The 24,743-nt window shown below is 53.7% G+C and overlaps 1 protein-coding gene across 2 annotated transcripts in view; it reads right to left on the bottom strand.

Annotated features, from left to right (window-relative positions):
• Positions 1 to 24,743, bottom strand: part of EPHB2 (EPH receptor B2) — a 132,083-nt gene that overhangs the window by 33,583 nt on the left and 73,757 nt on the right. For both annotated transcript variants that reach the window (XM_014881699.2, XM_014881700.2), the window contains exons 4-5: positions 14,023 to 14,178; positions 12,954 to 13,289 (exon numbers count right to left, since the gene is read on the bottom strand). In XM_014881699.2, coding sequence (XP_014737185.2) covers positions 12,954 to 13,289; positions 14,023 to 14,178 — 492 coding nt within the window. The remainder of the gene's footprint in view (positions 1 to 12,953; positions 13,290 to 14,022; positions 14,179 to 24,743) is intronic.

Below are 24,743 nucleotides of genomic sequence, written 5' to 3'. Positions count from 1 at the left end.
TTAAGGGAAAGAAGGAAATGGAAGAAAACAACAAGGAACAAAATGTGAGTTTTCCAGGAGAAGCAATAAGTTTTTAATCACAGGAAAACCTGAAGAAGGTCACACCAAACCCAGGGCAGTGTGATGAGACAGCACAACACCACCAGAAATTCAGCAGAGAATTGGGAAAAGCTCCATAACACCCAGGTCTGAACATCTGCACAAACGCAGGCAGAGTTAAAAATAGCTGCAACAGCTGTGTTTGACCCCCTGAGTATGGTACAGACACACCCCTGCTTCCTTTGAGGACTTCAGACGGTGCTGAGCCCACTGTGCCTCTGGGGAGGTTTTCCTCAAGCTCTCTTTGAAAATGCACCTTTTATTTTCAGGTTAAAATTTATGGACTCCAGTTCGCAACTGCAGGAACTTTTCTGGGTTTTGTAGCTAAATGAAAGAAGAATCTAGAAAAAGAATATTGTCCTCATGGAAGAGCTGAAAGATAATGAAAATATTTCATTTCTGTCCATGGAGGGTTGGAACTGGAGGATCTTTGAAGTCCCTTGCAACCCAAATCAGCCAATGATTCTGTGATTCCTTTCTGTTATCCACAGAACTTTCCTGAGCACTTCACACATTTATCAGCCTGATGATTCTCTCCTCTACATTTTCCATTTTTTTGTTAATCTCCATTCCAAAAATAAACCTCAAAACTGACTTCAGTACCCAGGATCCATCTCTCAGCTCCAGAGCCAGCAGCCAGCTCCTTGCTGAGGTTTGATATTCCTCTGAGTGTGTCCAAGGTGACACTTCCCTGCCTCAGCTCAGCCCTGCACAGCTGCTCTTCCCTCTCCACTGGGCACTTCCACTGGGTTTTTTTGGCTGTGCCCCCCAGCTCAGGGAAGGGAGGAGGCTCTTCCTGCATTTCCTATCATCCCATTCCTGCTGGGAGCAGGATGAGATATCCTCAATGCATCCAAAATTCGTGTAATTGGTAAAACTCTCTCCAAAGTTCAGGGAAATTCATTAGGAGAATGCTGACAAAAAGCAGCAGGGGGACATCATACAATGAAGAATTGTTTTGGGGCAATGAGAAAGAAACAGGCCTGTTTTCCTCCTTGCTTCTATGTCTCTGATTTGATTTGAGGCTTCTTAGGCAGCTCATGTTTTTGTTTCTCCAACCCATCCCCACAACACCACAACTCTGAGCAGTTCCAGGAACCTCTCCTAGGACAGCTTCTTCTTTTATTCAACAAGAGCTTCCACCTGGGAGCTGTTCCCTTCTCCCAGCCCTGCTTTTTCCTGAGGTCACCTCCCTCCTATCCCACCTCTATCTGCCTCATCCCTGGAGGAGCCCAAGGCCAGCTTGGATGGGGCTTGGGGCAACCTGGGCTAGTGGAAGGTGTCCTTGCCCATGGCAGGGGTGGAATAAGATGATCTTTAAGGTCTCTTTCAACCCAACCCAGTCTGGCATTCTGTGATTTTATGATTCAGGACATCCTGGTTCATCCCAAAGGACCCATCAGGGCATCCCTGTCTAACAGACTTTGACAGCAGAGGCCAATTTTCTGTGTCAGGTCCTGACTCTTGGGCTGCCACCACTGCCAGTGGCTTTTAGGAGGTCTGGCTCCCAGTGTTAAAATCCAGCTACACACTGGCCAAGTGCCCATGGCACTCTGTAGCCTTAGTGCTGCTGTGACTTGTAGAAGGTCACACTGTGCAGGCTGGGAAGATGGACCTCTGCTGTAAAAATGGGAAAAATAAAATAAAATAAAATAAAAATAATAAAATGGGAAAAGACATGAGCCAGATCAGCACTGCAGGGCTCAGACTCCACTGGCAGCATCTTCTGGGAGTGTCTGGTGGGACTGTGTGGCTCCAGCCTGCAGGAGGGACACCAGGATCTCTCCACAGCTTCTCTTTCATCATCTTTAGACCCATTTGAAAGGCTGCCATGCAATCTGCCCCCCGGTCTGCAGCCAGCCCCCCTTCACCTGCCAGTCCCAGGGCTCAGCCCCTGCTCCTTGCTAGAGGGGCAGCACCGATGAGATCCCAGTAAAATCAAAGCATCCCATTCCTCTGCTGGCTTAGCTGGGAGAGTCAGGTTACAGGCAGCAAACCCCCTATCTCTGATCACTTTAATTCCACTAACCCGTGTCATGTCAGACAGAGTCAACATTTGCTCTGGAAAACACTCAGGATGCAGAGAGAGCAAAGCCAGCCCTGCCCGTGGCCTCTCCCCGGCAACACTTTGAAATCACCCAGGGGAAAAGCGAGGGGAACAGCTGGGAGCTTTCCAGCCTCTCCCGGAGCCCTCCCGACAGATCTGGGTCCCCGCAGTGTCGGGTTACCCTGACAGGGAAATTGCTTTTATAGCGGGGGTCAGCGGGGAATTGTGGCATTTTCAATTACCCCGAGCAGCGGCGGGGGCTGCGCTGGGTCAGGGTTAGCCCAGCCCAGGCTGAGCGCCGGGAATTCAGCGAGATGCTGCACGGCACCGGCCAGCCCAGGACACGGCACACGCCCCGGGGACATGTGCGGGACAAGGCTCTGTCAGAGCATCTGGCACGGGGTGCCTGTGACTGTCCTGGCAAAGGGCAGACCTGGAAAACCTTGTGGGAAGGGGGAAAGCTTCCCTGAGTCTCAGGTGTTAGGGACAAGTTCCGAAGTTTGTTCTGTTGACTGTGGAAAAACACCCTGTCATAATTGATAAAAGATTCGTGTTAATCACAAAAGCACTGGGGTTTGTATAAACCAGAATACTCAGCTCTGAAGTGAAGCATGGACACTAGATAAAGGAAATTACATGATAAAATCATTCTGTCTGTTATATTATGTTACATTATAATATGTTATGTTTTCCAAATGAGTTGTATCAGCTACCAGCTTGCAAAATCAGACTTCCCAATAGCCCTTCCTGCCTTTGTCTGATCAATGCTGCCTATCCCAAAAACCAGACTCCCAGAACTTCTCTGGTGGTTGTCTACAAGGGCCGGATGGCTGTGACTGATTATCACCCAAAGGCTTTGTGAATTTGTGTAAGGATGTTTATTCCACCACCACTGCTTATGACAACAAAAAACCTAAAATTATTGATTACAACGAGAACCCACAGTGTGAGAAGAGGCTGCAAACCGAGGTTGGGTGGAGCGTGGAGTGGGCGGTGACCCCTCACGTTCCCCAGCGCTGCTTGCTCTGTCTATATCAAATAAAGCAATCTAAATTTTGCTGAATATCGAGACTTTTGTCTCTCATTTATAACACACCCTGTTTTCATGCGAATGGTTAATGTTAAATTCCCGGCCTCATCCTGTTCCCAGTTACTGGAATTGCCTTATCCCCGTGCCCTTTCCCTCCCGTCAGGTAACGCCTCCGCTGCTGCCAAAATGGCGCCCGGCAAACAGGGGAGCAGCAAGGGCTCATGGGACACAGCTCGGTAATTAAAAAACCCCTAAAAACAACGAGCCAATATAACATCCAAGACTGAAAATGGTACTCCCAGGTACGGAAAACAGTGGAGAAGATGAAATCACCAACCAGGCCTTTTTTGCCTTGTCACCATGACCTAGAGTACCTGGCTGATATGACATCCCTGGACTACAAGAGCAGCACAGTTTTCTTGGACACTCCTGTGATGACAGAGTCCCCAGCTCAGCTGCCCAGCAAAGCTGAATTCCTCCTCCTCCTCCTCCTCTGGATCGTCCATCAGGAGCAGTGGTGTGTGTGACCCCTTGGCACCCACCCAGACTTGATTTTTCAGTAATAGCACTAAAAAGGAGCCGGTCTCCTTGCCCTTATTTACTTCACCAGGTAGCTCCAAAGGGTGGGGAACAGAGGAGGGCATGGCCAGGACAGATGCCCACAGCCTGTGCAGGGAGGCTGGAGGTGCTGCTGTGCAGCAGCCAGGACAGTGCTGGGATCAGTCACGGAGCAGGGGCTGCCCTGACCTTCAATCCACAGGGCTTGAAGACCTCTGGGCTGGGATCCAGGCTCCAGCAGCCTGGAAAGCTGTGTTTGAAGTGGCAGGAGCACACAGGGCTGGGGGTGAGCTCTCTGTCTCCAGCAGGGACATTGGGGACAGCCAGGACAACTGACCCCACATTCCCAGGCAGCTGGATGTCTCACACCACTGTCCCACTGCCCCACAGCACCCCAGAGTCCAAACACATCCAGGCATCCAACTGAAAATTGTCTTCTCTGGTTAAAACCTCTCCTCATTTTTTGCTTTTCTGGGTAAAATTCTCTGGGCCATTTAAGTTCCACAGGCTTTCACACCATGGGCCCTCCTGGAGAATGCATTTGGATTCAGATGCCTCCCCCCAACATGAGACTGAATGCACCACAGTGAGGATGAGGAAGGGAAGAAGGGAGGATTCTCCAGCCTGCCCTCCATGGTGACCCTGCTCTGCATGGGAGGTTAGGCTGGAGACCTCCAGAAGCCCTTCCACAGCACTTGTATGCCTGTGACTCTCTGGGACAACATTTGTCCTCCCCATTTGCCCCCCTAAACCAATTCCTTTACCAGTTCTGCCCTGGCATGCCATGTTCAGGAGCCACACACTTTTGGAACCAATTCTCTCCAGCAGAAGTTAAGGAAAGCAAGGAATGGCAGCACTGGGGCTCTTTAATAAGCAACATTTGCCCTTAAAGGAGTAAAAAATTCTCAGGTCTGGGATATTCCTGGACACGCTGGAGCTCTGGAAAATTGGTGTTTCACAGTGTGTGAGGTTTTTGTTCCCGAGGTTCTTGGCAAGGTGGCCCCATCAGGCTGGTACCCACGCTGTGTCAAGTGTCTGGAAAACTTCCCAGTGGGCCCAGCCTGCAGCTCCTTGAGTCTGCAACTACAAACGCTGGAAAATCTTAAAAACATGGCAAAGCAGCCCAAAGCTGGTGCTGGCTGCAGCCCCACTTGAATCAAGGCAGGCTTTGGTGTAGATTACAGCCTTTAAAGCAGTTGCTAATGCCACAAGCCCAGCGACTTGGCCCGGGCACTGAGGGTTTGGCTGTGTTTGAGCTCTTTGTTCACTGGGGTTTGCAGTCCCATTTGCATGTGCCACCCGGCCTGCAGGGCTTTGTTCCCACACCCAGGAGCTGCTCCAGAGCATCCTGGCACCTCCCACAGCACTGCCAGAGCAGCTCTGGGGTCACACAGTGCCAAGGGTGTCCCCACCTCCTGGACCCCTCTGCACGTGGAAAACTCCTTGCTCCAGATCGTGGCATGTCCCCAACAAAAGGCTGTTGGGAAGGTGGGACCCCCAAAACCTCCAACCTGCCCCCCAGATTTTCCATAAAATGATACTTTCCCAAAAAGTGCCAATTAATTGCAGTGATAACTGGCCTTAGGAACAACCTGACTTCAACATTTCAAATGTAGAAAGCTTAGAGCTATAGTCCTTGAAAGAATGATGTCTGCTGCAGAGCATCCATGGAACCACAGAGTGGTTCAGGTTGGAAGGGACCCTTCCACCCCTGCCATGGCCTTGGCTATCCCAGGCTGCTCCAAACCCCATCCAGCCTGGCCTTGGGCACTGCCAGGGATCCAGGGGCAGCCACAGCTGCTCTGGGTACCCTGTGCCAGGGCTGCCCAATTCCTTCCCAATATCCCATCCAGCCCTGTCCTCTGTCCATTTGAAGCCATTCCCTGTGTCCTGTCCCTCCATCCCTTGTCCCCAGTCCCTCTCCAGCTCTCCTGGAGCCCCTTTAGGCTCTGGAAGGGGCTCTGAGCTCTCCCTGGAGCCTTCTCCTCTCCAGGTGAGCACCCCCAGCTCTCCCAGCCTGGCTCTGGAGGGGCTCCAGCCCTTGGAGCACCACTAAGTCTTGCTAATTTGTGACTGAACCTTTTCTCTTGCTCTCTTGCCTGGCAAACTCTACAAGATTCCCTGTGTGTAGGGGAAAAGTTTGGAAATACTGTTTTTTTTTCTCTTGAGAAGAGAATTCCCTGGCCAGCCCTGGGGATGCAGCTGCCTCCTGGGGCAGGGATAGCCCTGGGCCAGCCTGTGGAGGGCCAGGCACTGTGAGCACCTTCCTGCCTACACAGGGGCACACAGAGACTCCTCCCTTCCCACAGGGACCCCACTATTCCCAGGGACCCCAAGAAGCACTGAAGGACAGCCAGGAGGCTGAATAACCCCTTTGCTACAACCTGCCAGCCTCCCCACCTGCCCCAGGGCACTGCCCCAGGGCTGTGTTTGCCAAGGGCAGCAGGAGAGATAAATTAACCATCTGGAACACAGGAGGAAAAGGTGAACCTTGGAGCCTGCCCATCAGCTCCCAGCACAGCACAGAGCAGGGATGGTGGCACACTGCTCCAGCAGAAGGGACTTTCCACCCCATCCATCATGGACACACTCTTGTTTTCTGACCAAAGTCAGCTCCAAATGCACTGGAACAGGTTTCTGAAGCCCCAGGCAGGTGGGGGAAAAATGATCCTCCAACAAATGGTGTAATTTATGCAACAGGGAAACCTGGGAGTCAGCAGGAGGAGGAGCCCTCAGAGATCACAGAGATGGTGGTGGGCAGGGAAGGGCATCTGCTCGGGAAGCTCCAGCAGTGCAGCCCATCCCCTGCTCTGCCAACACCCCCCCACTGCCCACCACAGGAGTGGGAAGAGGCTCCTGAAGAGCCAGCAGCTGGGAAAGCTCCTGCCATCTGCTGCAGGCAGTCTCCAGTGGCACAGGAGAAGGGATATGGGCATGGAAGGATCCCCCTGGGCACAGGAGAAGGGATTTGGGATGGCAGGATCCCCCCTGGGCACAGGAGAAGGGATTTGGGCATAGCAGGATCTCCCCTGAGCACAGGAGAAGGGATTTGGGATGTCAGGATGCCCCTGGGCACAGGAGAAGGGATTTGGGATGGCAGGATCCCACCCGGGGCACAGGAGAAGGGATTTGGGATGTCAGGATCCCCCCTGGGCACAGGAGAAGGGATTTGGGATGTCAGGATGCCCCTGGGCACCCACTGCCAGCTGCTGCAGCCATGGGGGGATGCAGTGAAGGCTGCAGGCTGGGACAATAAGAGAGGGGAGGGCAGCAAATGCCAAACCACGTCACGTTCTGGTGGCAGTCAGGGTGGGGATGGGAGTGTGGGTGAATGGAAAAGAAGAGAAAGAGGAGAGACAGATGACAGAACCAGGATGGTGACACGGGGCCATGGAAGGGAAGGTCTGGGTGTTCACTGGGGTAAGAGAAGCAGCCAGGAGGATGTCAAGGTTTCAGGAAGTTTGGAGTGTGGGACCAGGCCAAATTGTCACAGAAACATCCAGGGAAGTCCCCAAAAGATGAAACCTGGGATTTAAGTGATCTCAGGACAGCAGCCCAGCACACCCTGCAGCTCACACAGGGAAACTGGCTTTGTTCTGACTCCTCCATGTGTGACATGGCTCCAGAGCTCAGGAAGTTTCTGCTTTCCCCCTTTTCTGTTAGTTTTCTGCACAAGAGGTGCTCTACCAGGTCTTGAAACAATAAGAACTATGAGACTGCTTCTCATGGGCCTCAGTCAGCTCAGCTCAGCTGAGGCTTTCCCACTCGGGCTGTTGTGGTCTCCCATTTATGCAGTTCCTGGACAGACATCACAGAACCACTTCCAGCTTGCAGTTTTCCAAATCAAATGTTTTACTGATGTTCTGACAGACAGAGTCTCCTGTATTTTCTTAGAAATTCAGTGATTTCCTTGGGAAGAAAAGCAGCAATCTACACAGGCTCATGTACAAGGACCTGATGGGCTGCCTGTCTCTTGATGGCTCAAGACTACTTCTCTTCCTGAAAGGTTTTATAGCTAAAGCCAGGACTGCATTGGAGGAAAATTCCCATCCTCAGAAGTGTCCTAGGCCAGGCTGGACAGGGCTTGGAGCAACCTGTGCTAGTGGAAGGTGTCCCTGCCCATTGCAGGGGCTGGGACTGGATAATCTTTAAAGTCACTTCCAACCCAAACCATTCTAGGATTCTCTTATAAACAAATACTCAGAGCTTTGAAGCTCTGGAAAGCTCATTCCAGTCCTTTGAGGTAATTCCTGCATTTCCCAGGTTCTGGTTTCACAGACAGAAACTCTTGGCTGCAGCAGGGCCCAGCTGAGCAGCACGAGAGAACAGGAGGAGCCACTGCTCCTGCTCGTGTCCAGAGGGCTCAGCTGGGCCTCCCTCACAAGAAGGGAGCCAGACACATCCTCTGATGCACTGTGAAAGTGAGAAGATAAAAGCAAGATTCCCTGTGCCCCAGGCAGCACAAGTGTCCTGTCCTGCCTGGCCAGCAGCACCACTAATGTGACAAACAAACAAACAGCACGGGATGGCTGCTGAGAAGTCTGCTCCTACCCAGCTCATCCCTTCACCTCACCTGCTCCCTGACCTCTCTGTGCCCCTCTGCCAGCAGAGCTCTGGGACCATGGCTGCAAAAAAAAATCCTCCTTCCTGGTGCTCTGCACATCCCAGATCTGTCTCACCTGTGCCCCATTGCTGATGGGTGAATTCCTCAAGGTTTGTAACAGGACCGGGGGGCTCAGTCCAGTGCTAGGACTGAGTGCCATGAGTGCCATGGCCCATGTCCTTGCCTTGGACTGTGGTCACCTGTCCTTGAGCTCACAGGCTCCTCCAAGTCCTCCCCAAAAGACCCTGTGTGGCTGGGAGACAACCTGGGCTGTGACAGCCACTGAAATTCCAACCCTGCTGATGCCTGGCATGGACCTGGGACAGAGGGGTGAGCTGCACATCTTCCTGGCCAGGAGACCCAGAGAATCATGGAAGACTGGAAAAGACCTCCAAGATCATCGAGTCTGACCTCTGACTCAATGCCACCTTGTCCACCAACCCATATCACATGTCGTGATAACACTGCTGTGAAATGTCACCCAGAACAATAATGAAAAAAATCAGCAACTTTTCTGGATCTATAGAGGAGGAGAAATCATCTTGATGGGTTTATCAGGACAGTGGATTGGCTCCTTCAGCACACACTCTGTATTCCCTCTCTAAGGGCCATTTATGGCTCTCTGTGGCTCAGTTTGCAGCCAAGAGCCTCTGACATCAGCACTAATCCTCCCTCCTTATCCCCTGTGACAAGAGCTGCTCACAAAAAGGACACATTCCCAAGAGCCTGGATGCTCTCTTTCCCCCACCACTGGGAGGTCCTGAATTTGTTTCTGGATACTCCAGAGCCCAAAGCTTTTTCCTCCCTCCTCAGCTCACAGAAGCCAATTACCAAGTGCCCTTCCCACTGCTGTTAACTCATTCCTACCCATGGAGCCCTTTCCTTCAGCTTTCCCAGGGCACTCAGCCTGTCCCCAGTGTGGATGGAGCCTGCAAATCCTCACAGCACCAAGACTCTCCCCACTCCCAGCCCTCCCCAAAGAAAGGCCACATATCAACAGTCAGGGGCTGCCAGCAAGAGCTGGTGCCTGGCATGGCTCTCAGTTAGTCAAGTGGTGTTTTCCAGAGCCCTGGGCCAGGCTCAGCTCCTTGACCCCTTGGGATGGCTCTCAGCCACCCTTTTGGCACAGCTCATTTGTTGAGGAATGGCTGGGAAAAGGCTTTTGGTGGCACCCAGGCTCTGTCACAGTCCCTTCAGACAGGACTGTGGCACATGAGAGCCCTGGATTTCACTCCTGAAGGGATGCTGAGCTTTGGGGGGCTGAGGTGCTGCTCAGCTGCAGAGTGGCAGGGGCAGGAGTGCAGGTGAGCTGGAGATGCACAGTGTGGAGCTGGAGGTGGAGGAGAACCTGCTGAGAAGAGCAGAGAGAAAACCCAGCCTGGGCTCAGAGGGGACAGAAGGTGCTGCCCAGGAAGGCAGGTGGGTCATGTTCATGGGGATGCTGGAAGGGGTCACAGCCATGGGGTGATGGTCACCAAATCATCTGTGCCACCCACCTGGCCACACCCAGGACCTTCCTTCCCTCTGGCTCATCTAGAGGAGTTGTTTTCTTACTCTCACACGAGATTTTTCCTGGGGTCATAGAATGGTTTGGATTGTAATGAACACAAAAGCTCATCACCCCCTGCCAGGGGCTGGGACTCCTTCCACCATCCCAGGGTGCTCCAAGCCCCATCCAACCTGGTTCTGGGCACTGCCAGGGATGGGGCAGCCACAGCTTCTCTGGGCACCCTGTGCCAGGGCTTGCCCACACTCCCAGGAAAGAATTCTTCCCAATATCCCATCCATCCCTGCCCTCTGGCAGTGGGGAGCCATCCCCCCTTGTCTTGGCACTCCAGGCCCTTATAAAATGTGTGTGCTGAAGCATTGGTGACACCTGAGGGTCTGGGGTGCTGCTGGTGAGGAGGTATCTCTCCTCAGTCCTGCAGCACAGAGGGTCCCCAGCAGTCACCCCGAGCCCCTGGGGGAACCAGGGGGATTCTCCTTGTTCCTGCAGGGCTGCAGGACCCCGAGGGGTGGTGGGAACTTTGCTTTGTCCAGCTGTGGCAGGAGCACAACCCCATCCCACATCCAACAATGGAGCCCCAGCTGGGCCTGCATGCAGAGCCAAGGCAGAGGGAGCCTCATCCTCCCTCTGCTCTCCCCCAGCACCCTCCATTCTCCTGTCCCAGCTCTGCCTTTGTGTCTGCAGCTTCTGTTACCAACTGCTAATGATCTACATCAAGGCTGCCAGGCGGTGCCGAGTGTAAGCAGAAGAATTCAGAGCCTCTAATTACAGAGGAATTAGCAAGCAGACAGTTAGTGTTTAGTGCTAATGAATAGATACATTAAGAGAGACATCACACAGGCTAAGAAGTGTGAGCCCTGATAATAAAGGAGTGTCAAACCAGGAAAACACGAGGAGGAGGATCCAGGGGACTGAAAAGGATTCGCCTTCAACTCGGCTTGCTGCTTTTGCTCAGGTGGGAGCAGCCACGGGTGATGCATGAAGGTTCAAGCATAGCAGAGAAATGCACGTACAAAAATCAAATTATTAATCCATAGTGCAGGACCACGGTGGGAGGGTGCAGAGCTCCTTTCCAGCTCCAGGTGGCATTACAGCCGCCCCATGTTCATCAGGTAAAGGACGCTGGTCATCCACACCGGCCCCCCTCTCCTCCCTGGGGACAGACCTGTCCCTGTTCGGGCTCAGCCTGTGTCAGACCTGCCCTCAGGGCTTCACAAACACCCTGGCCCCATCCCAAGCTAACTCCAGACCACAGGGAACCATAATGGCTCACCCAGACACGATCTGCAAGTGATGCCCAAGTGATGCCCACCTGCCCTGCTGCTGTTTTACTCCACCCACCGTCCCTGGCAGCCAGAACACACCATGACCTCAGGGCAATTCACCCAGGGCTGCCAAATTCAGCCCCGGGGATCAGAGATGTCCAGGGCAGCTTCAGAGGGACCAGAATCTCTCCTGCTCCCAAGCAGGGCTGTGCCTCACTGGCATCTTTCCACCTCAATCCCATTAAGCCAAACCCCAGCCCCAGCTCATGCCCAGCTCCAGATGGCTTCCAGGTGGGCTGGGAAGGCAGTCCCTGGCCAGCAGCTCGGTGGGGCTCCCTGCCACCAGCACAGCTGCCAGGGCACTGCTGGGGACCCTGGGAGCAGCATTACAGCCACGGTGACCAATCCCTCCCCCAGCAAAGCCACCCTGCACAGAGCTGGAGAGGCTGAATGAAACCCTCCCTGCCCTGTGCTTCAGCTGCTTCACCGAGTGAAGCACCAGTCTGGAGCAGATTCCCTGACCCTCATCCCAAATATTCATCTCCCAGCTCCTCTTCTGTTCCTCTTCTTTGCTTTCTCAGTCTGTCCTGCCTCTCTCAACAGTCCAAGCAGGGATTGCAGCTCCTATCAAAATGCTGGAGCCTCTTCCCCTTCCCTCCCCAGGAACCAGGAGTGTGCCTGCAGTGATGCTCTGAGGCAACAGCCAGCGCTGGAGGGTGATGCTGTGACACCAGGGGACAGTGCCAGGAGCCGTTCTGATCTGCTGCCACGATGGGGAGGCAGCTCTGCCCTGGGGCACACCCCAGCCCTTCACTGAAATAAAGGACATTTTCACACCCAGGGCTTGAGATTCACTCAGGGACTGCCAGGCACTTTCACCACCACCACCATTATGGAATAAGCAACACCTCACCCTAGCTCTTTGTTGCAGTGTGTTTCTTGTTCATGGTATGTTCTGTTATTGCCCAAGTTAATGGTTTAGTCCAAAATTACAGCCTCCCACCCACCCTGTCAATCTATCCTAAACTACCTGTCAATCCTGCTTTGTGCCAGCCCCCTGCTTGGAATTCCTCTTTGGAAATCCCTTAAAACTTGAGGTCTGGTTAGTCCATGTGACCCAATTTCCCCCCTACCTCCCTCACTGGACAATGCCTTTATGAACCCCACCCTTTATCCCTCCTCAGAATTTCTCCAATTTGCTAAGAATTTGTACCTTCCCCTTGAACCACCCCCGTATTTAAGTTGTTGTTAAGTTGCACCTTCGCCATTTTTGTCTCTTGCCCCACGGATTCCCCAAAGTAATAAATCCTTTTTATCCTATGGAACAGACCTCCCCCTTCCCCTTGCCTCCTTCAAACACAATCTGACAGCCAAAAAAGCCATGGAGCCACAGCTCGAGCCACATCTAAGGCCTCCTGTTCCCGGGCTGTGACCACTCTGGGCAGGGGATCAGAGTGCAGAGTGCAGCTCTGGCTGCAGTGTCACCTTTTGTCCCCTTCCAGCCCACAGGGGCTGAGCCAGCAGTGCCCAGAGATGATGCTCACATGGAATAAGCAACACCTCACCTGACTTTTTATTCCCCTCCAGCCCATAAAGGCTGAGCCAGCAGTGCCCAGAGATGCTGCCCACCTCAATAAGCAACACCTCACTTCACCTGTTGTACCCTTCCAGCCCATAAAGGGTGAGCCAGCAGTGCCCACAGGCAATGCCCACCTGGAATAAGCAACATCTCACCCCAGAGGGGCTGAGCCAGCAGTGCCCACAGGCAATGCCCACCCCAGCCCAGCCCAGCCCAGCCCAGCCCAGCCCAGCACGGGAGCTGTGCTGGCAGCCCTGTTCCTCACCAGCCTGGTTGGTGGTGATGTTCACAGAGGCGAACTGCGGTGAGAAGGGGCTCTGGTCGGTGACGCCGTTGACAGCCTGGATCTCGAAGGTGTACTGGGTGTGTGCCAGCAGGTCGCTGATGTAGATGCGGGGCTCGGTGAGCCCCAGCTGGCGCGGGGTGAACTGCACGTTGTCCCCGCAGCGAGTGCAGGCGCCGCGCCCCGCCCCGCAGCTCTTGCAGATGATGTTGTACACCAGGTCCTCACGGCCCCCCAGATCCCGCGGGGGGCTCCACTCCAGCATCAGGGAGGTCTCGTTCACACTGGAGATCACGGCCTGGGGGGCGGATGGGATGGCTGGAAGGGAACAGACAGGAAGGGGTGAGATGGCTGCACTCCCTCCTCCTCCTCCTCCTCCTCCTCCTCCCCATCCCTGGGATGCTCTGCATGAGCTGAGCTGGGTGCTTGTCCTGGTGTGGGGGATGTGTGTGTGGTTACTGTGCTGAAAAGAAAGGACAGCAAGAGCTCTTTGGGGAAAAAAGGCCAATTTATTGTACAGACAGCCCGGATTTAAAGTGTGTTAGTGCAGCTAGGACAGGACAGGAGCTCATTGGACAACTGGGAAAAACATCCTTGGGACAGCACCTCAGGATGTGTCCCACGGGAAAGACACCAGGGGTTAATGTTGGTGATGAATTCCACTCTGTTTGTCACCATGTTCTCACCCTGGGAGACTCCTCCCTAACTGAAGCTGCAGTCAGCTTGTCAGCCTGGGAATGGAGCTGAGAGTCAGGAGAAATCCAGGCCTGAAAAGAATTTCCAAGCTGGAATTCCCCAGCTCTGTGAACGTGTGTGTCCACATGTGTGCAGCAAGCTGGACATCCAAAGGCAAGAGTGGGAATGAAACCAGTCCTCTCACCCCAGGCTAATCTGATTGTGCAACAGCCCTGGCAAAATTTACAAATTATTTGTGTAATGTCCCCCAGAACCCCACAGGGACAGACACATTTGTCAAGCACCCTTCAGTGCTTTGAGGATCATCTCCTCTCCCCATCATGTGGTGCCCTCCCAGGTGCCCAGACCCACGTACTGGTGCATGGCATGTCCACGGGGTCAGCATCTGCCCGGTAATATCCATTCCTGCACACGCAGTTTGTGGCTCCTTCCGAGGTTGTCCGGCTGTTGATGGGGCAGTGGACACAGCCTTCATCCCCCTGGCTGGCCTTGAATGTCCCCGAGGGGCAGCCTGCAAAGGAAGGAGAGCAGAGGTGAGCAGTGAGAATGGGCTGGGGGGATGCCTGGAGCCCAGCACTGCTGCCAGAACAATCCCTGGGGCTCTGCAGAGTCCAAAGGAGATCCTGACAACTGGAGGAGAACACAGCAGAGAAGGAGCAGCTGCCTGGAAGGCCCTGAGGAGGCTGCAGAGATGGGTCCCCATGTAGACACCTCTGTCCCTGTTCACCAACCATGAGTGCACAGCAGGGACTGCAGGAGTGCAGATTTTTAGCCACTGCCACACAGGAAGATGTCAGTGACTGTGCTAGGTCAGACCACCCCCAACAGCGACTGCCAGGGGGTTTTAGGCTGGAGATCAGGGAAGGTTCTTCCCCCAGAGGGTGCTGGGCTCTGCCCAGGCTCCCCAGGGAATGGGCACAGCCCCGAGGCTGCCACAGCTCCAGGAGAGTTTGGACAGGGTGGGATTGTTGGGGTGTCTGTGCAGGGTCAAGGGCTGGATTTGATCCCTGTGGGTCTCTTCCAAGTCAGGATATTCTGTGATTCCATGACCACCCGAGGAGCAGGGCATGAACCAGGTGTGGGGTGTTGCCCACAACACTTCCCCACTCCTTTCCAAGACACAGCTCCTTGCACTCAATACTGCACGTGGGTTTTTCTCCCACTGTTACCCACTCATTTTTTTGTTCCCTGCAAATGTCCTGTTTTCCCATGGAGAGCCCTGTGCTGTAACCACACACTGCAGGAACAAACTGCTGCTCTGTGCTTCGAAGCCAAGCTGCCATTCCTGATGCCATCCCACATTTCCACTGCTGATGGACACTCAATCACCATCTGCCTTGTCCATGACCCCTAGAGCTGTCCAAATCTCTGTCACGCTCCACACTGCATAACAACACTCACTGCTTTATTCTCTTTTTCAGCAATGCCCACATTGTCTTTTAACCATCATTGTTAAAAGCATCCCTCAGTGAAAGCCCCAAGATCTGAGCTGTGAGGGACACTGGGCCATCTCCCAGCTCATCTCTGTGCAGCTTTGTGTGAATTGCTCTACTGGAAGTTGCCCCTGCCCATGGCAGATGGTCTCTAAGGCACCTCCAAACCCAAAGCATTCTCTAATTCCACCATTCCAGGATCCTGGGGTTGTTTTCTCCCATTTGTATCACCTCAAGTCTTTTGAACTCCAGTTGCCTTCTCATTCCCTGGTCACACTGTCTCACAGGCTCCTTTTGCAACTCTCCACAGAGTTTTGTTTTCATGACTTTGTAGATGTGGCACCTGGGGACATGGCAGTGCTGGGTTGATGATCCTAGGGGGGGCATTTCCAACCTTAATGATTTTATGACTCAATATTACAAATAAATTGTTGGTTCTGCAGAGCAGTAACAGTGGGCTGGGCTCTGAGCCCACTGAGGTGAAGGAGATGCTCCACAAGCAGCAGCCACTCAACCCCACGAGTGTCCAGCCCCACAGGGTGGGACATGGGGCTGTGTGGTGCCTACAGCAGGTGGTGCTGAAGGCTGGAGCACACAGTGATCCAGCACTAACAGATATGGATAAAATCACAGCCACAGCTAACACTCGTGGACAAAAGCTCTCAACACCAGAAAGTCCCTTCCAAGGCCAGGGATGACCAGGAAAAGCTCAGCTCAGAGCTTTCCTCCTGTGTAGTTGCTCCTGCTGTGACTTTGTGCTGCTGTTCATTCTTACACAGCCTGAAGGGCCTGGGGGAGGCAGGTGGCTCCTGTGCTGAAACAAGTTTAACAAACTTCTCCTTCAGTCACCTGCCAAGGCTCCCAGGAATGAGGCAGATCAGAAAACAGCCTGGGAAAATCATTCACTGGGGTTGCTGTGAGCAAGAGTCATTCCTAAGAAGTGGATATTTCTCATATGGGAAAAAAGCAAAAAAAGAAGGTTGGTGGTTTTTTTTCAGTTTTCATCTCCTTTCCTCCAGAATGATCCTGAGTTTCCAGTGAGAAAAGCTCTACAGAAAAATTCCATCAGCCTTCCTGCTTGCACTGTCCCTTCTTCCTCTCCTGGTCAAAGGAGCTGTTGAAAACCAGGATTCTCCTCATGTCCATGGATCTTTGCATTGATCCCATTCCTGACCCACCTCCCTCGGGACCAGCCCATCTCAGAGGGAGCTGAGCTGTTGGGAGAGGTGATGGCTGGGCAGTTCTGCATTCCCCAGAAGCGATGGGGACATGATAACAGGCTTCCTGCACTAATACCAGTATTTGAGACACACTAAAGACCAACACATAAAATTGCTCTCATCTGACAGCCCTGGCGAAATGCAGGGTCATTCCAGCAAGGATGGTTTCAGACAGGGGCCTCTTTCACCTTCCTGAGGTTTATTTTTAAAGTAGCTACTTCCCTCTAATGCTTCTTCTGCATCAAGACACAGAGACATCCAAAAAGTGCCCAGGCTGTGGAGTGCAGTGACTGCTCCAAGGGATAAAAACACTCCCCACATTGGCCCTGGAACAGGTCAATGGCTGGAGAGGAATAAAAACTGAGGCTCAGTGGTTGCTCTTCAAAAATACCAAGTTGGGACACTGAAACTCTTTCCATGAGCCACCAAAACACAGCCAGGAGTTTTGGCAAGTCCCTTCCTCCCTAGGAGGGCCCACATGCAATAAAATAATCCTGGAAAAATGACAACTTCTCCAAAGTTAAATGTTCTGAAATCATGTGGAAAGACAGGAAAATCACTGAAATTTGATGCAAAGTCCTTTTTCAAATTGATTTGTTTTTCTCAAGTAATGACAAGCTCCAGCAATAAAATAAAAGAACATTGTGTTCAAAACTGTTCTGCTCCCTCCAGATCTTCCTCTGGGTAAGAAAACAGATTTTCTTTAGGAATCCACCCAATTTCTTGTTTCCAGAGTAAACACCAAATCAAAAGTGAAATCTTCACACAGGGGCTAAAGCCCCTCCTGCCTGACCAATGGGAATGTTCTCACCATGTGCTGGAACCAGCACCACAGAATCAGGGAATACCCTGAGCTGGGAGGGACCCACAAGGATCATCCAGTCCCATTCCTGGCCCTGAAGAGACCCCCCCAAAACCCCCCCCTGTGCCTGGGAGCATTGTCCAAACTCTCCTGGAGCTGTGGCAGCCTCGGGGCTGTGCCCATTCCCTGGGCAGTGCCCAGCACTCAGTGAGGGAAGAACCTTTCCCTGATCTCCAGCCCCACACACATGAGGACACCCCAGTTTTCTGCCCTGGGAGGTGACAGCAGCTTTGGGACATTGCTGCTTTTGCTCAGGCTTGCAGCAAGACCATCCCTAGAAATTCCTGCTTGGAAAGAGGGAATTGAAACAATGAAAACACAGAATTTTCCACTTTATCCCAGCACCTTTCATCCCTGGAGGGTGATTTCAGTGCCAGTGGTTCTGGCCCCATCACTGCAGCAGGTTCCAGCACCTAAGGGATGCTCACAGGGGCCAGATGGAGCTTGAGTGGCCTCGTGCTGCCCAGGTGCAGGGATGGCAGCCTGGCTGTGCCCCTCTGCAGCAAGGCTGGGAATGCTGAGAGCCCCAGGCTCCTTGTTTCCCATTCACTCACCCCCAGGGCACGGCAGGGTGGCTGTGCCTGGGAAGGGACGAGCTTTGGGAATCACAGAATTAACTGAGCTGGAGGGAGTGGAGTCCAAGTCGTGAAGGGCAGGGAATGCCATGGGAAGGATCCAGGAGGATCCTGCCCTCCCTGCAGGGTGTGGGAGGCAAGGCCACCTGTGCACCAAGCAGGGAAAGGATCCCAGGGCTCAGGGAAACCTTTGGCCAAACAGGAGGGGCTGCCCAGGGGTTCCCTGTCCTCTGTGTCTCTCTGCCTCTCTCTAACCAACTCTTGAACTAATTCAGTGTGAGCTGGGCAGGCTCCAGCCAGGCTCCCTGCATCCCAAACTGCCCCAGCCCTCAGAGTCCACCCCAGACCCCTCCTGGAAACAGCTCTGAGCAAACAGCTCCCTCCTGCAACAAAAGTTAAATAAAATAAAACGGGCACCTTCAGCCCATGCTGAGGGCTCTGAGGAAGGAAGGAAGGAAGGATTGTCCTCGCCCCCTCTGCCTGGCCCTGTTTCTGCTGGCAGCAAGGATCCCTGAAGTGCAGCGAGGCATTTTTACAGGCTGATGGAAAGCAGGCAGCCCTGGCTGTCAGGATCTGCCAGGAGCCTTAAATCCCCAGCCTTATCTCCCCACGGGCTCCCTTCTCCTGCGGGGCCGGGGCTGGGGGCTGCCTCTGCAGCTTCCCTCATGCTGCAGGACCCAGGGCTGCTCCCCCTGGCCACATCCTGCCTCTTTTGGGGGTCCCCCTCCATGCTTTTGGGATCCCTTCTCTATTCTCCTCAGGTCCCAGCCCCACAGCCCTCCCTGCTCCCACTGGCACCCTCATCACCCCACAAGCCCTATGGGGCTGCCTTGGCCCCACACCACACTGCTGCTCCCACTCCAAACCCACGTGAAACGAGCCCCACAGACATGGAGAGTAAGAGAAACAATTTCCAGGAGCAGCATGGCCAGGACATGGAGGGAGGTGTTTGCCTTCCCCTTGCCAGGCACTGCCATGGCTAGGCTAGGGCTGCCCAGTTCAAGGGTGATATGGAAAAGCAGGAGATCCAGTGCAGAATCACCAAAACAGTCATCCCTGGGGCACGGGGAGCAGGAGAGGTGGGAAGAGCTGCATGGGGATACTGGGGATGCTGGGGATACTGGGGATACTGGGGATACTGGGGTAGGGGGGATCTGACTGCACCTGCTGGAGACAGGCTCAAACACTTCTCAGGATGCTGCAACACGGGACAAAGACCACAAGTTCAGACAGGACATTATGAAAAGCTCCTTCTCCAAAAGATGGTGCTGACCTGGGACAGGGGTGGTAGAGCCCTACCCTTGGGGCAGATCTAGCAGAATTCCATGGCTGCCTTGAGCTCCTGCTGGTGGCAGCCCCAGTGCAAACAGGAATTGGACAAGAGAGCCCAGAGCCCCCCTGCCCTGCACTTCTGGCTCTCTGCTCTTAGTGGTGTGGGGGGTATTTAATGGAATCATGGAATGGCAGAACAGTTTGGGTTCAAAGGGACCTTAAAGCTCATCTCAGGCTCAATTATCTTCCACTGTCCCAGGCTGCTCCAAGCCCCAATGTCCAACCTGGCCTTGGGCACTGCCAGGGATCCAGGGGCAGCCACAGCTGCTCTGGGCACCCTGTGCCAGGGCCCCACATCCTCACAGGGAACAATTCCTTCCCAATATCCCATCTAAATTTACTCTCTTCCACTTTAAAGCCATTTATGATGTTCTCTGCAGAACTATTATGTCTAATGTGAATTTCCCCCTTTTTCCATTCATCAGCCATACCCTGCTTGGAAGATGAGGTGGGTGCTGACTTGTCACTTTTCCCATATTCTGCTCCATTCTGTCCCTTGCACCTTGACCTTTGTTTTCAATTCTGCATCCAAACAGGTCTCTCTTTGTCTCACTGCTTATTCCTGTCCCCTTTCTCTCCCCCTATGGGGACTGTAAAAGGGTGGCCTTTGGACAACCCAAAGCAGCAATGCAGCCTTGGGATCCACTTCCAGTTGTGCCCTGGTGTCCCCAGCCTGGAGAGTGCTGCAGGGAGGGACTCAGTCAGGCCTTGAGAAGGCTGGTGGTGACACCTGAGCCCTCTGGATGCTGGATTGCTTGGGAAGAGCAAGGAGCTGGGACATGGAGGTGCCAGTTCTCTGCACTCTCCCTTCCCAGGTCCTCTGGTTTCCTTAGGGATAAATTTAATTAGCAGCCCGTGCTGTTACCTCATCCTCAGATAAGCAATTAATGCCATTGCCAGGTGCTGTCACTGCCAACAGCTCTGACAGCATTTGGAGAGAAGGGGAGGGAAATACAGGAGGGAAAACAGGGTTAAATGAGATTAACTGGAGGAGAACCTCCATGATGTGGATTACAGAATTGTCAATAAAGGCAGTGGTCCCAATGCAAATGTTCCTGTTTAACCTCATCATTCTCCATGGGATGGGAATGGAAGCAAGACAGCACAGGCTGCAGAAGCATCCTCCTGGCTTACAGAGCTGTCCCCTGACTGGGCCAACACCCTGCACCTCTCCAGCAGCTCCAGGACATCACCTGGGTGCCACCACCTGCCCACAGGCACTGCTGCTCTGGAGTGCTGCTGGAGCTGCCAGCACCCCAAACCCCACATTCCCTGCAATGCTGCTCCCACCAGCCACCTCCCCTGCCCCCAGCTCTCCCCCAGCTTCCCTCCACTGTGCACCCTGCTTGCCCACAGCTCATGGTGGTTTAGGAGCTCCCATCTCGTTCTCAGCATCATCTCCTGTGTCCCTTGGTCCCTGGGAAGAGGGGCAGTGCTGGAACAGAGTGGGGCTGTGACAGAACCTCAGTGCTGGGGTGTCACAGAGGTTTGGAGAGGACAAGGCAGGGCAGAGTGATGCCCTGCTCTGGGAACTCCCCAAAGCACACCACACTGGAAGGTCTGGCAAGGGGCAAACACACCCCAAACCCTGGCCAGGCAGTCCTTGGCCCAAAGCTCCCCAGACCCAGGCCAAGGGCCAAGGATGCAGCCTTTGGACACCATGAGACAAACCAACAGTGCTCATCACACACCAAACCAGGCAGGTACAGCTCCCTGCTGCCCTGAGAGCATCCCCAGCCTCGGGCAGGACCAGCCTCAGCCCAGCCCTGGCAGCTCTCTCCCAGTGCTGTGCTCCAGCAGCACAGCTCAGCTCTCACCTGAGCTTTGGACCAGGGGCTTCCCAGCAAATTCCCTCTTGCACGTTCCCAGGGTTCACGAGGTCACCTCCCTCCCTCCCAGCACTGCTCTCAAGTTCAGGCATCTGGTGAGCCCAGCACACCTGTGGGCAACACACCTGTGAGTCCCTGCTGGGGGGCAGGGACATCCATCAGTGCTGATGGGATTTGCTGTCACACAGAAACGCCTGGAATTCCTCACCTGCTCCAGCTCCCCAGCCTGTCACGGGCTCCTAAAGACAAATGGAAAGTTTTCTATCCCTGTCTGAGCACGGGGGACTGGGATGTTGCCAGCATCCTCAGGGTACAGATGGAGAAAAGCATAATGCAGCATTTATCCTGTCAGGGCCATCCAGACACAAGGGGAGAGGACTTCCCTGTCCCTGTCCGGGGTCAGTCCCCTCTCACAGGTAACAAGCAGAAGAACAAGAGGAAACAGCTTCAAATTGTACCAGGGGACGTTAAGATTGATTATTAACGAAAATTTTGTCATGGAAAGCATGATCAGGGATTGGCAAAGGCTGTCCAGTGCAGTGGTGGAGTCACCATCCACCAAAAAAATGTGAATGTGGCAGTTGGGGACATGAGTTAGTGGTGGCCCGGGCAGTGCTGGGTTTATGGTTGGATTCAATCTTAACGAGCTTTTCCAGCCTTAATGACCCCATGATTCTCAGGTTCTACCCCAAGCAGACACGGATCTGTGCCCACCAAAGGCTCAGTCAGTGCACACTGCACAGGCTCCATGGGAAGCTGGAGGGGGAGTTGAGAGCTCAGGAGCACAGTGCTGGTGGCTGCACATCCCTTCACACTCCTGGCTCCTGCAGAGCCCTGAAGAGCAGCCCAGGATGCAGCTGCCCCAAGGCCAAGCTCAGCAGCTCAGGAATGAAGCAGGACATTCCCCAGCCCAGGAATTCCAGGTGATGCTGGTCCTGGAGCAATCCCAGTGCCAGGGACAGTGCCAACCTCCACAGCTCGTCTGGCACACACAGAAGGAAGCAGGGGCTGGAAAGCAGCATTGCTGGGAGCCCTGCAGTGAGCTGCATGGAGCAGGGCAGCACTGGGGCACTGCTGTCATCTCTGGGGACCCAGCACAGGAAGGAGCTGCTGGAGTGAGTCCAGAGAAAGCCACAGAGAAGCTCTGAGCTCAGAGCCCCTCCAGAGCCTAAAGGGGCTCCAGGAGAGCTGGAGAGGGATTTGGGACAAGGGATGGAGTGACAAGGACAAGGGATGGCTTCCACTGCCAGAGGACAGGGATGGATGGGATATTGGGAAGGAATTGTTCCCTGTGAGGGTGGGAACAGGGTGCCCAGAGCAGCTGTGGCTGCCCCTGGATCCCTGGCAGTGTCCAAGGCCAGGCTGGACAGGGCTGGGAGCAGCCTGGGACAGTGGAAGGTGTCCCTGCCATGGCAGGGGTGGAATGGGATGAGCTTTGAGGTCCCTTCCAACCCAAATCATTCTGAGAGTCTACGATTTTATTTTCTAATTTCAAACATGCTGCTCAGGCCAGCAGCACATCCCTTTTGTCCTGATGCAAACACTGAAGCACTGCAGACTCACAGGGACTATTCTGAGCCAGCTTTCTCCTCGAGGTCTCCTATTTTGTTACTTTGTTTGGTCTTGTTTGTTTCCCAAAGCTTCTGCCTGGGAAGGGAGGGGACGTTAACCATTACAGGAACACTTCCCAAGGCTTTAACCCAGGGAAAGGAACAAACCAAGCACGCAAGTGGTGACATCAAAGTTGCACTGATGGAAAACCCCTAATCCTATAAACCCTTCCTGCTTTAATTGGTGTTAAAACAAAGATAATCTTATCTCAGCCCTATAAAAGAAGGGATGGGATGCTCTTTCTAAAAGCCTCTCTAAAAGCCCTCGTAAACTTGACAAACATTCCATGTTTCCAGCCTGAGGAGAACAACTTTAATCCTAAAGGAAACAGGGAAGCAAAGAGGGAGCTTTTCCTTGACAAGAGCCCTTCAAGTGTCCCCAGCTCTCTTGGTGCTGGTGCCAATGTGAAGTCCCAGCCCTGGCACTGTCCCTGCTGGGGACAGGCACAGACCAGGCAATTCCCAAACTGGGACACATCTGTGCCTCCCCCTCCAGCTGCTGAGTGCACCTGGGGCTGCTCAGTGTTTGTTTGTCTCGTCTCCACTGTCTCACATGCTGGAGGAGCAGTTTCAGAGCCTGGCATGGGGGTCTCTGCAGGAACCCCCACCTGCCCCATGGCCCCAGTCCGGTGTGCAGCCAATGGTTCTATTCCCAAACTGCCCAAACCCCCCAGCACCAGCAGCCCTCCCAGCCCACACTGCCCATCTCCAGCAGTGCCCTGCACACCCCTCAGGTGCCCAGGAACCCCTGCAATGGAGGTGGGCATGTTTAATCATCACATTTTAATGCTGCTTAGCACCCAGCTGGGACAGGTTCAAAGTGCCCGCTGGTTTGGTGCCAGCAGCCCCTTTGCAGATGCCAACACTGCTGTGTGTGTGTGTGTGTCAGCCCTCGGGGCTGAGTGGAGCTGGCAGAAGGGGCATTGCAATGGGCCATGAGGGTGGGTGAAGCCACTGGGGAGCTGCACAGAGCCTCTCCTTCCTGGCCTGCAGGGAGTGGAGAAGCTGGGAAGGGCACAGAGTGTCCACCTGTGCTTCCCAAAATGCCCAGAAGCAGGCCTTGGAAAGGCAAAACCCAACCTTCCTCCAAAAAAACCAGCTCCCAATGCACTGCAATGAAGAGCAGTTCCAGTTTGGGTTTCCCAGTACAAGAAAGGACTCCAGGGAAGGATGCTGGAGCACATGGTGGGCAAGGAGAGGATGAGGATGGATGTGAGCCTGGAAAAGAGAAGGCAAAGGAGAGGGTGCAAGGATGTGGAGCCAGACCTCAGGAGGAGGGCAAGACTCCAGCTGCACATGGAAAATTCCAGCCTGACACAAGAATGTTTTTCACCATGAGTGCTGGAAGGAGGGACCAGTGTGGGACACATGTTGAGAAAGTAAGAAAATTACAGCCTGAAAAATATTCCAGGCTGGAGCTTCTCAGCTCTGTTCCCAGCCCATGAGCTGGTCCAGCTCAAGGCTAGGGAGAATTTCTCCCAGGGTGATAATTTGGTCAAAATAAAAAGGAATTAATAACAAAGATAGAACACCTGTTGTGGTGTGTGCCCAGGCCCTGGCAATGGGGTGTCTTCTCTCTGAACCAATCTCCTTTTCTCTACTCTGGGAGTTGCAGTCATGCTATAAAACCAAGTGTGTTCCTGAATAAACTTGGCTCTTTCTTCCTGTCATGAAAGATGACCATGTAGCTGTGATCTTATTTCTGCTGCACTTAAAGGGTTAAAACCCCTTTCCAGGCTACAACCAGGAGCACAGGAATCCACATCCTCAGAGACACTCCTGGGAACTGAGCTCCCTGTCTGTCACTCCAGCTGCCTGCAACCCACTGAGCCTCCACTTCTCAAGGTCCAGGAATCGTTTGTAGGAGCAGACTGGGAAAAAAAAATCCCTTTTCCCTTTGCTGAAGGGAATTCTTTTTCCATTTGAAGCGAGGTCCCTTTCCCACAGCAGAGCCCCTTGGTGCTGTCACCAGCACGGCTCAGGGTCAGTGCCAGCCTGGGACTCCAGCCTGGGACTCCAGCTCTGCTCCACTGCTCCAGCTGTCCCTGCCACCTCGGATTCCCTCCCTAACAGCCACAATTCTGCTGCCCAGGCTTTGTCACGACTTCCCAACCTGAGCTAGAGCAGCTCCATCCAGCAATGAGCTGAACTTGGAAGTTTGTGTTTGTTCTTGCAAAGTGAACTGCAAGGATAACCCCAAATCGCTGTGTCTGCA

Source organism: Sturnus vulgaris, chromosome 25, assembly GCF_052056855.1.
Source record: "Sturnus vulgaris isolate bStuVul1 chromosome 25, bStuVul1.hap1, whole genome shotgun sequence".
Taxonomy (NCBI): Eukaryota; Metazoa; Chordata; class Aves; order Passeriformes; family Sturnidae; genus Sturnus; species Sturnus vulgaris.
The sequence above is the reverse complement of the archived record's forward strand: the minus strand, read 5'-3'. Positions and strand labels throughout refer to the sequence as shown.